Source organism: Bactrocera dorsalis, chromosome 3 (genome assembly GCF_023373825.1).
Source record: "Bactrocera dorsalis isolate Fly_Bdor chromosome 3, ASM2337382v1, whole genome shotgun sequence".
NCBI lineage: Eukaryota > Metazoa > Arthropoda > Insecta > Diptera > Tephritidae > Bactrocera > Bactrocera dorsalis.
This window is the reverse complement of record NC_064305.1, coordinates 40,441,968-40,454,298: the sequence shown is the minus strand read 5'-3', so window position 1 is coordinate 40,454,298 and position 12,331 is coordinate 40,441,968. Positions and strand designations below refer to the sequence as shown.

The 12,331-nt window shown below is 34.2% G+C and overlaps 1 protein-coding gene across 5 annotated transcripts in view; it reads right to left on the bottom strand.

Annotated features, from left to right (window-relative positions):
* Positions 1-331: 331 nt before the first annotated feature.
* The window catches only part of LOC105223785 (beta-glucuronidase), a 66,506-nt gene continuing 54,506 nt past the window's right edge, over positions 332-12,331 (bottom strand). For 3 of the 5 annotated variants that reach the window (XM_049452089.1, XM_049452090.1, XM_049452088.1), the window contains exons 2-10: positions 3,015-3,421; positions 2,780-2,946; positions 2,585-2,727; positions 2,141-2,505; positions 1,901-2,073; positions 1,698-1,841; positions 1,542-1,626; positions 1,171-1,486; positions 332-1,113 (exon numbers count right to left, since the gene is read on the bottom strand). In XM_049452089.1, the coding sequence (XP_049308046.1) occupies positions 911-1,113; positions 1,171-1,486; positions 1,542-1,626; positions 1,698-1,841; positions 1,901-2,073; positions 2,141-2,505; positions 2,585-2,727; positions 2,780-2,946; positions 3,015-3,421 (2,003 nt within the window). In that variant the 3' untranslated portion in view covers positions 332-910. Of the gene's footprint in view, positions 1,114-1,170; positions 1,487-1,541; positions 1,627-1,697; positions 1,842-1,900; positions 2,074-2,140; positions 2,506-2,584; positions 2,728-2,779; positions 2,947-3,014; positions 3,422-4,191; positions 4,936-6,119; positions 6,305-12,331 lie in introns of those variants that run through there. The other 2 variants (XM_011201642.4, XM_011201634.4) reach the window with 2 other exon arrangements.

The window sequence follows — 12,331 nt, the reverse complement described above, 5'->3', positions numbered from 1 at the left end:
CAGGACGTAACAAGGAATGATCTCCTTAATGAAAGTTATTGAAAGAATTTCATAGAAAAACAATTGAAATTGAGATAAACTAACGTCATATATTGTTTATGATAACTTTTAATCTCATTGTCATGCGATTTCTTGCATTATCAAACGAACACAAACAAGTTTTAATTTACTATTTGTGTAATGCGATGTCTTTCAAAAATCCATGAATCAAATTAAGCAATGTTCAAAAACAACTAATTATAGTATTTGCCTTGGTCCTGGAGTGGTAGTGATTACATGCCGCATATTTGTTAATATTTTTTGATAAATCACAAATGAAATAAAACAATGATTATTTAGAGCGTCAAACATATTTTTCTTCAATCTCTTATAATATACTACATTTTTACTTTTATTAGAAGACAGTGAACTGAATATATTAATTATAATTTAAGGCATTTGTGAATAACTTAAGTAAATATGCAAAATATGTGTATATGTATATGTGCTTTTTTTTCCTTTTTTTTGAATTGAGGCGTTCTTTAGACATGGATTTATAGTTTGACTCACTTTGAATAAATACCTTTTAAGTCTTACTGCACTGTTATAAGCCTATCATTTGATTGAAATTTAGGGCACTGGTCCAATATAAATATGTGAACCTTCGTTTTCCTAAATATGGGTATGTATTTACAATGTACAATATAAATACATTTTTTTTATATTTTATTAACCGTTATCATTAAGTATACCAAAGCTTAATAAATGCGTATAAAAATATTTTTTAATACAAAATCATTCGTCTTTATATTGTAATATATGAATATTTAGCCAGTCAAAAGACAAAACTTTAAATGCTTAATTGAACTTGGATTTGGAGCTGTTTTTACTACATTCACTAGCTTTTGTGTTCTTTTATATGGAATCGATTCTATAAATCAGCGGTTTCTCGTTTGCCATGCGACCCCGTAGATGTTGCATCGGTGATGTAAAGAAATAGATCTTCGGGAATTTCGCAACGGTCCAACTCGCGTCCAAGAGCAAAATAGCGCTTTCGGAGTAGATGTGCAGTTGCTTTTGGTTGTCGGTTGCGCGTGAAAACACCTTTTTTATTGCCGCCTACACGTGTTATCGCTAAAATAGAAAATACAATTAAAAAACCACTGCCGAAAATAAAGGAGCATACTATACATTGTGCTGTCTTGAAGTCTGCAAAATTCCAAACAAATTCGCCGATAAACCAATCATTTTTTCTAAGTTTATCGAAGGCTTTAAAATGCTTCGAGAACAACTCGTTTTGGTATTCCTCCGACCAAATGTAAGCTGGAAGCAAGTGTAAACCCTCGATTGTATCAGCCCCATATTCTCCGATCATTACTGGTTTATTGTGTTTTTTATTCCAAGTAATCGCTTCTTCGACAACATGCGTTGTAATCATGTCCAATTTTCCAGGATTACTGTACCATCCATTGTAACGATTGAAGCATATTATATCTAAATGCTTTGCCTGAAAAAACAAACCATTTTACGCAAAAACTACGATAAAGGAAGATAAGACTTACAGCTCTGTCACTGGCCGATGGAACAGCAATGGCAGCAGTTACTGGTCTAGTACTATCAAGGGAGCGTGTAAAATTAGCAACGAACCTGTGCGGATATATATGTACATTCATGAATATATCAGAAGCGTAAGCTGTTTACGAGCATGAGATTCTTACTGAAAATGTGAGTCAGCTTGGAATGGGCTTGTACGGGGTTCATTGGCTATAGACCACATTATTACACTCGGATGGTTTCTATCGCGGTGTATTAACTGCTCCATAGAAGATTTATGTTTGTCCAATAGCGCTTGGTTATAGTTGCTGTAATTTATTATATGAATAAAAGTTGGTACAACGAAAATAATGGTCTAATTATGTACTCTGTATCAACGCTGGGGCATTCATCAATAATCATAAGACCATTTTCATCTGCAAATTGCATGGATTCTTCCGAGTATGGGTAGTGAGACGTTCTATAAGCATTCGCTCCAATCCATTTTAACAAGTTCATGTCGCGGGTGAGTAAAGCCAAATCCAATCCTTTGCCACGTATCTAATGATGAAAAAACTAATTTTATTTAAATTGCATACATACATAAAAGTGGATAGTAGCTACTTACATCTGAATCTTCATGCTTCCCGAAGCCTCGGAAGTATACTGGGCGGCCATTAATGAGAAAAGAAGAATTATTCCAAGTAAGGGTTCGAATGCCTACTTTTAGTCGATAAACATCAAGAAGCGTGTTATCGGCAGTATACAAAAGCAATTCCATTTGGTAGAGGTAGCCGGGTTCGGGATGCATTAAATATGGCCACCAGGGCTTCACTTTCTTCACTTCAAGTGCACCATTTAAATCACCATTCGATGTACCATTGGCTACAACGACACCTTCTTTATTATATAATTGCACATGTATTTGGAGAGCACTGTCTGCTTCATTCGAGGCCGTTCCGCTAACTTTGACTTTGTAGTATATATGACCAACTGCAGATATAAACAAAGTAAACATAATAACTTAGTCTTTAGAGTAAATTAAAATATAAACAGAGTATAAAAAATAAACCTGATTTTTCGGCTAAGTTAGTAGTCACTTCAACCTCTTCAATAAAGGTTTTAGGTGTGGTATACAGATGGACGGAGCGATGTATTCCCGCGTAGTTGAAGAAGTCAAAGGTATAAGACTGAACTATAGCAACTCCTCCATCCCTTAAAAAATAAACACAATTATTTCTGGATATGATTTCATCTAAAAACTTACTTTTTTACTTCACTGATTTTTCCCTGAGGCACTGTAGTTTGTATTAGTGCATTATCACACATAACAGTAATCCGATTTTCTTCGCCGTATTTTACGAAATTTGATACCTCTGCTTCGAATGGTAAGTGACCCATCTCGTGCTTAACAACCATTTCTCCATTAACCCACTAAAAAAATTAGCTATTACTGTTCACAAAGTCCATAATTCCATATTTCTTTCGGGCACATTACTTACCACAAACGCTTCGTAGTGTACACTACCGAAACGAATCCATACCCTTTGATCTTTTGCCCACGATCGGGGAACAAAAAATTTTCGATCATACCACACTGTACCCACATGATCGCGAATAGCTTTATCTGTAGTTATATCATTGTAGCTGGCTGGCACGGGCATGGGTATAACATCCTTTACCTTACTCAAATCGTCATTAAACCATTTATCTCTCACACCTTGCGTCGGATTAGCTTCGTCAGATGTCACAAAGTTCCAAAGCCCATCTAAGGATCGTACTTCACGAGTTTCAGACTCACGTGGATAAAGCATGCCGCGTGTAGGAATCACTTCTTTATTAACAATAACTAAAGCTATTGCGAAGTGAATAAGATATCCAACGATACCCATGACCAGTAAAGAAAATGCTACAAATATAAAAAAATAGTAATGTGACCATGGTTAAAGTATATAATATAATTTTAATTGAGTAATTAAAAAGATATAATTAATTATTCCCTTAATTAGCGCTAACACCTTCGCTAAAATCTTAGAATCACCTTAAGTTAACCAAAATACTAAGGCTTAAGAACTTTAAAAATTCGCTTTTATTTGGGTTAGAATATACTTTAATATTCTAAAAACATTGTTTAGCTGGAGGCATAGTATTATTTTATATACATATGTATGTATATAGATATCTCGCATAATAAATAATATACTAATTATTTGACCATAATTTGTTTTCTACTCCGGCTCATAGTATTGAAGTGGACATTTACATATGTATCTTTATGTTTAATGTATGTAGGTATTTAGTGTTCGATTTACAAACACACAAACATTTTTAAGCATTATACTATCAGCATTTTCATAATTTCTATATCTGTAGCTATTTTTATCTTATCGATTATTTGAAGTGATAAAAGAGCGAAATTGAATTGATAGCATTAATATACAATTTCGGTATTTTGGAAATATTTTCGTTTGAAGTAATTTTTTAGCATTTAATTATTTTTATTATCATTTGTCATTGTCAGATTTCGATTATGAACTTCCTTATTTTATATTTGATGGAAGTGTAAAGATTTGCTTTAAAATATATACATATACATGTGTGTATTATATATAGACATAAGTATATATATACATATGTATTAAATTTTTATCTCTTACGTTAAAAGTATTGATTACTTACTCCATGTTTAATTGAAAATATGTATGTGATCCCGAAAAAGTGATAATCATCACGGCACAGCAGTTAAGGAAATCGAAAATAATAAATTAAAAACGTGGAAATATAAACAGAACCGCCGGGAATGAAAGGCAGCAACAATAATAGCAACATACATATGTATGCGACATTTCTTATAATGTCGAAGCAAACACGCATGTACATACATAAATGAGCAAACGAAAGAAAAATGAGACATATTAATATTTAGTGGCCCTAGTAGTACATTCAAAATTTGACGGTTAAAATTTTTTAACCAGTGGTGTCTAATAGGGTTTGCATGTACAGTGAAATTCCTTATAATCGCATACTTTTTGTCCGGCTAAGGGAGCTGTCCATATATGGGATGCGGCAAAATCATTTGCTTAAAATATATTCTCAACTTAAAACTATATTTCCATGATAAATGCGAGCCAATGTCTCAAAACACCAAAAATTAATAAGAATTTAAAAAGCGAACACTATAAATTCTACACAATTTTCTTGACAAATATTATGAAATACGTGTCCGTGTCCGGTCATTGGATCGCACTCATGTCCGGTTATAGGAATTGCTTTTGTACGAAAATAATAATTAACACGTTGCGTAATGTCCACCTCTGAGGACTATCCGTTATGGGGAATTCCACTGTAGTTGATTACTCGCTTATTACACGCGGCAACTTTTGTCTCGGCAACTCTTGGTTTATAGGCGAGGGGGCGACGAGGAGAGGAGAATCGCGCCGAGTTTCCAGTGTTCAGCAACTCGCTTTGTGTTCTTCTTCGTAGCAGTTCGCTGCGACGTTTTTCGGCATTCGTGTTCTTTCTTTCGTAGTACATAGTTGCATTTGAGTATATTTTTTTGAAATTAATATTTTGAATATATTTAAAAAATTTAATTTCATCTTTTGGCAAGTAATTTGCAAATATGTATACAGATATACATAATATTATATAAATATTTTAGAAAATGGAGTATGACGAGTATCGAATTAATTAAAGATATTTTGAAATGTATGGAGAAAGCCATACAAATTGATTCAGACGATAGCGAAAAGGGTGACATATGTACATACTTATGTGAAAGTCTGTCATATAATCTTTGTTTTAATTTTGAATTATAAATAAAATGTATTTCTTAATTGTCAGAACTGATTAATATATGTGATAGAGTGGCCCAAATACCCATAAGGAAAAAGAAACGACAATGGCTTAAAGTAAAGAGTAGACAATGGGTTAAAGTAAAGTGAAAGAGAATGAGAAAAAACTCGAACAGAGTTGCGCAACACAAGTTGCTCGTGTGAAGGTAATGGGCGACAGCAAAAGAGAATCGCCCGAGAATTAGCAACTTTTGTTGCCGCGTATAATAATGGACTTACTCAACGCAGTGCATCTTCTCTCATTGTTTCTGTTCTGACACTTTTATTTGACATTCCATTGATGAGCTTTCACAATTGCGTGCTCTCTATAATTCTAAGGGCTAGCAGCTTCTAGCAGTTCGGGAACAAACTTATTTACACGCGGTTGTTTATATTTATTTATGTCTGTATATTTTATAGCAACGGAGAAGAGTCTTATCAGCTGTTTTTACATATATTGAAAGAGAAGAGCGAACGATGACGCCATTCAACGGAGCACACGTTAAGTAAATAAAAACAAATATTCCATACTAAAAAATGCATGAGCGGTAGATCTGTTATGAATAACGTCATTTTAAAGTAAAGAAATTACTAATTAAAAATCTACTTAACACACCGAGCATTTCATTGGTCGCGGCCAAATAATATTGTACTACATTTAGATAACTGAAATCGGTAGGTTATAATTGGAAATAATTCCGTTTGCATATATGTATGTATGCATGTTGTTATTATTGTTTTTGTCAAAAAACATCGAACTATGTTAGAACAAACATGTTAATAGACGACGAACTCCCCAGCCCATAATAGGTATACTGGATTTAATCAAAAATAGCCTTTTTTGCTATATGTAATACTTTATGACATAAAGTTTTCAACTATATGCATATTATATCGCAAATTATTACGAACACTTCACTTCACTGCTTTCTGGCTTGGCGTAGAAATGTGAACTAATCACATGTGAAGTCGTTCGTTATGTTGAAGATATTACCAGAGAACGTATATTTATAAATATACGTTCTCTGATATTTCCACTATACTGTTACCCGGCAGGTGAGGTCGAGGGTGAAAAAAGCTAAACCAAAAGCTCCTCCAAAAGCTTCCGAAATAAATTTCATTAAAATACTCACCTCAAGTTAAGTTGCTACCAGAGAACGTTTATCAGAGAACGTATATAAGAGAACGTATATCACAGACAGAGAACGTTTCTCATAGAGAAGGTTCACGTTTTAGATATCGTAACTTTTCGCAGGGATTCTCGGGAGAGATGAGGAAGTTTCACCACAGACGAATTTAAATCGTGTTTCACCAGAGCTTTGCAGCGGGGAATTGAAAATAGCAGAATTGAGCATTTTCGGTGTTAAATGAGAAATATAAAATAATTTCAATGTAAAGAAATGTACGCCTACAGATTCGTTTATTTTCTATGCGCAACCGACTCGACATATAATTTATAGATGATCGGTATATATTTGGTATCAAAGCATGTACTTAGTATATACATATGTATGTACATAAGTATGTATGTATGTATATTAAAATGTGCCTACATACATATGTACATACATATGAATTTCATGATGATTCCATAAAATCATTAAAAATATATAATAGAGTAAAGTTTGTAATATTATCCAAATAATTAATGTAAGTTTAAGGTAATTAGTTTTAAATTTGTACATTTACATTTAAAGTTTTGATATCATCTTAAAAGATCTAGCCAGAGAATGTAAAGTATAGAGAATGTGCAAATCGAAATCTGAATCATGGTTCGATTGCGCAGCTAACAGAGCTGATAGCATCAGATCAAGGAATTCGCCGTTCTCGCTGCTATTTAGCAGATTTATGTGAAATGACTGAGAATAAATAAAGAGAATTGCTTTGTAGGAAAATATACAAAGTCACACAGAGAATGTAAAAAAGCATTATCTGATTGGCATATACATGCTTTATTGTATTATATGAAACATTGTCACATATGCGTGATTATTTTGTATCAAATTAACAATTTTTTCCGAAAAGTGGTAAAAATTTTAATTTTTTTTACAAAATCGGGAAAAATTATTTTAATTTTATTTCTCTTTATTTTTATTTTTTAATTTTTAAAAAAATTAATATTTATTTCGACTATTACAAAGTGAAGATGTGCAAAATGATCTTAATTTCTTCAAAGAAAATTGATGACCTTCATGAAATAGGCATATTCGCATTATTTCGTTCTCATCTCCAGATTTGTACCAATAGAATTTCTTTGGCACATTTGTCTGTATGTTTACGAAAGAAAATACGAGCCACATACATACATATGTATGTATGTACAAACATTCATAAGGGAATAACAAGTGCCGCACGCATCTTTTCGCATCTCCGTTGTCACGGACAACCAATGGCCGAAACTCACGTTTTGTCAAAGAGTCAATGTGTCGAAGCCCGACGACAAAGCGTAACAACATTGTGTTGCTGGTAGAAAATCCGAGCTGTGCCGAAGGAAACTAACAAACGATCGTCGATTGTTACCGCTTCCCTTGCAGCTTGAACAGCTTCGCATACACGCTAGCGTATATACATATGTATATGTTTTTGTATGAGCTTGCATACATATCGATGCAGATTTTTGCGAGACACGGCAAACTATTTTAGATAGACAAATATTGTAAATTGACAATAGCTATATGGCCACTTTTCTCACTTCTTTCTGTGAAGAAGCATCAGAAAGTTGTTCAATTTATGATTTTTAGCTTTTGCCATCGTCGCGAAAAGACGCTTGTGGCAAAGGCATGCTCGGGGAGATGTTACGGCGTCTGTTTTTATGAATGAAGCGAGGTCGCTTGTGGCATATGCGCCTGCGTTTATGAATGAAATCGTTTTTGTTGTAAAATTTACTACATTTGGGCTTCGCCAATTAGGCTGCCATATTGACTTGTGATGCTTATACTGAGGCGATTGTTGTTTTCGTAGAATAATGCTTCAATTTTTTGTTGGTGAAGTGAGCAAGCTTTGAAAACAAAAGCAAATAAATTTTCTCAATATTATAAAAAATAAAATTATTCAAAAATTTTGTAATTTCTTAATTTATTATTGCAATATATTGTGTTGGAGTCTTGTGAAGAGAGTGAACAAGTGCACATGTGGATTAGAAAAGCTAAATTGACTTCTTATTATTTTTGAGAATAAATAAAATAAAACTCTACTCATAAAACTTTATTAATTAAATCGTCCACGTGAATACATAAATGAGTGACCTGTGCTCACCTTTCGAGCAAGGTCACTCGATGAAGAGAACAACATTAATTAATAAAGTCAAGGACTCTTTTAACAGAAACACCAAACCTAAATGTTGAGTTATTAAATAATTCAACAAATATGACAACTTTGAGCATGCAAAATGTCAGTTCTGCTAATGAATTGAGAAACTTGAAAATAATACAATGCAATGGCACACTGTGACTAATAAAAAACCTCAATCAGGCTCTCCCACTATTGATCAAAAACGAACAAAAACAAACAACTATACAAACTTAGCGGATAGCTATAACTCTATTCCAACAACTCAACTCAACAACAATAACATCAGCAGCAATTCCAACAGCACGAACATGTTTGCCGGGCTACAAGACGAATCGGATAGCAATAACTTAATGGATCAAAACATAGAAGAGAATACACCAAAACCACCACCAATTATTGTACCAAATATTAGAGATATTAGCGGTATGATTAAGTATTTCGAAACTATTATTAATAAATCTGAATTTAGTTATAAAGCTTTGCGAGACGGTCAAATTCGAGTAATGGTAAAATCTATAGGGTCATACAGATCTCTGGTAAAAGATATGAAAGAAAAAGAAATTAACTACCATACGTACCAGCTTAAACAAGAGCGTGCGTATAGAATTGTTTTAAAAAACTTACATTTCTCTACTCCAGTAGATGACATAAAAGAAGAAATAGAAGCGTTGGGTTTTAAGGTTAGGAACGTTAGCAATATACGAAGTAGATTTACGAACATGCCTTTATGCATGCATTTTGTCGTCTTAGAACCAAGCAATGACAATAAAAATATCTTTAATTTAAAATATCTTGGTAACGCTATTGTTAAGGTTGACCCTCCAAAAAAGGTAAATGATGTTGTACAATGCCATCGCTGTCAAGAGTTTGGGCATACCAAATCATATTGTACAAAATCGTACAGGTGTGTGAAGTGTGGTCTGGACCATCCAACAGCTGAATGCGTTAAAAGTAAAGATACGCCTGCCAAATGCATTAATTGTTTACAAAACCATCCAGCAAATTACAAGGGATGCAAGGTGTACCAAAACCTTGCCAAAAAATCGAATATGACTGATAAAAGAAGCAATTTCCCATCATATTCCCATGCCTCTCATAATTTCCCCCAACTGAATAATTATAAACAAACAGAAAATGTGTATGCCAACCCAAATATATCATATGCCCAATGTGTTCGAAGTAATTTTAATTCAGAAAACAACGTTCTTGAAAAAATTGAAACCTTATTTTCTAAACAGCTTGAGCTTACTCAAAGTTTGTTTAAAATGATGTCCACTCTTTTGGAAAAACTATGCAAGTAGGTCTCGGAATAGCTATTTGGAACGCCAATGGTCTGACTAATCATACCGAGGAAGTAAAATTATTCCTAAATACAAACAATATAGACATTTTCTTGGTGTCTGAAACCCATTTCACAACTAAATCGTACTTCAAAATCATCGGTTATGATCTTATATGTGCAAACCATCCGCACAACACAGCCCATGGGGGTTCCGCCATTTTAATCAAATCCAGAATCAAATATGAATATCTGGAAGAAGTTAGAGAACAATATCTACAAGCAGCAGGAGTTAAAGTTAAATGTGACAACCATGAGTTACCAATATACTCTGTATACTTTCCTCCAAGATTTAACCTTAAAACAGACCAATACGTTGATATTTTTAGACAGTTTGGTTCAAAATTTTTGGCAGGTGGGGACTTCAATGCAAAGCACCCTTGGTGGGGCTCTAGGATCATTAATCCTAAGGGCAGAGAACTCGAAAAATGTATTACCCAAAGAAATTTTTCCATTTTATCAACTGGCACTCCAACATATTGGCCAAGCGACCCAAGAAAAAATCCAGATCTTCTCGATTTTGTGATATACTCTGGTTTACCCAGATATAAGTTAAACATTCAAGACAGTAATGAACTAAGTTCAGATCACTCGCCTTTAATTGTTTCATATAATGAAAATGTTTACCAGACTTCCAAAAAATATAAGATCCTTACCCCGAAAACCGATCTCAAATCCTTCCAATATTGGATCGATAAACATATTGACCTTAACGTGCCCTTAGAAAATGGTGGTGAATTGGATTCAGCGGTAGAATCGTTTACAAACCTGGTTCATGAGGCCGCATATCTATCTAGCCCGATAAGAAACCAGCCGACTTTTACTGATCATTTACAGGTTCCTGCTGAAGTTTTGGGTCTTATTAAAGAAAAAAGAAGATTAAGAAAAGCCTGGCAGCTAAATAGATACCCAGCTGAAAAGAGAGCACTTAATAAAGCAACCAAGCTACTAAAATTAAAGCTATCTGAACTGAAGAATGAATCCTTCAGTTTGTTTATTAAAAGCCTTGAACCCACTAAAAACGATGAGCACAGACTCTGGAAAGCTACCAAGTATCTTAAACGACCAACCAAACGAAACGCAACAGTTAGGGACTCAAATGGGGTATTTTGCAGGAGTGACGAAGCCAAAGCAGAGGCCTTTGCTAAACACCTCTACCAAATTTTTCAACCTAATTCCTTAGGTACTAGTAGTGATGAAACAGAGATTCTAAATTTTTTAGAATCTCCGTGTCAAATGGACCTCCCCATTACCAAGATATCAAATAGCGAAGTTGCTATGGAAGTACGTAGATTAAATAATAGTAAAACAGCCGGCTACGACTATATTGATAGCAAAGTTGTTAAAATTCTTCCGGAAAAAGCTATCGAGTTTCTCACATTAATATATAATGCTATTTTAAATATAAATCATTACCCCACACAATGGAAATGCGCCACTGTGGTCATGGTCCCAAAACCAAATAAGCCTGAAAGCTGTCTTACGTCATATCGTCCTATTAGCTTACTGGTAACATTTTCGAAAATATTCGAAAGAATATTTTTGCAAAGAATGTCACCAGTAATTGAGGATCAAAATATCATACCTGAACATCAGTTTGGGTTCAGAATAGGACATGGTACGCCAGAGCAATGCCATAGGGTGGCAAATGTAATTACAAATGCGCTGGAAGAAAAAAAATACTGTTCTGCAGCCTTCTTAGACGTTCAACAAGCTTTTGACAGGGTATGGCATCCAGGACTCCTCTTCAAAATAAAAAGGCTAATGCCAGCACATTACTATTTAGTGCTTAAATCTTATTTAAGTGACAGACACTTTTATGTTAGGCACCGAGATGCCTCATCAGAAATCTACAGCATTAATGCTGGTGTACCGCAGGGTAGTGTTTTGGGTCCAGTCCTATACACAATATTTACATCAGATATGCCCACATTACGAGAAATAGAGGTAGCAACTTTTGCTGATGACACAGCGTTTATCGCTTCTAGTGGCTCCCCTATAGAAGCTTCGTCTCTACTTCAAAATCAACTGAATATGCTGGAAGTTTGGCTCAACAAATGGAAAATAAAGGTTAACTCTGAGAAGTCTACACATGTCACATTTGCATTAAGAAAAGAGGAGTGTCCTGCTGTATTTCTAAATAATAAGCAGATTCCTACTATGGATAAAGTTAAATATTTAGGGATGCATCTAGATCGACGTCTTACATGGAAAAGTCATATTCAGGCTAAACAGCAGCAATTAAAAATCAAAACTAAACGCATGTACTGGTTGCTCGGTCGAAAGTCTCAACTTAGCATAGAAAATAAAATACGGCTCTACAAAGCTATCCTCAAACCCATATGGACATACGGCA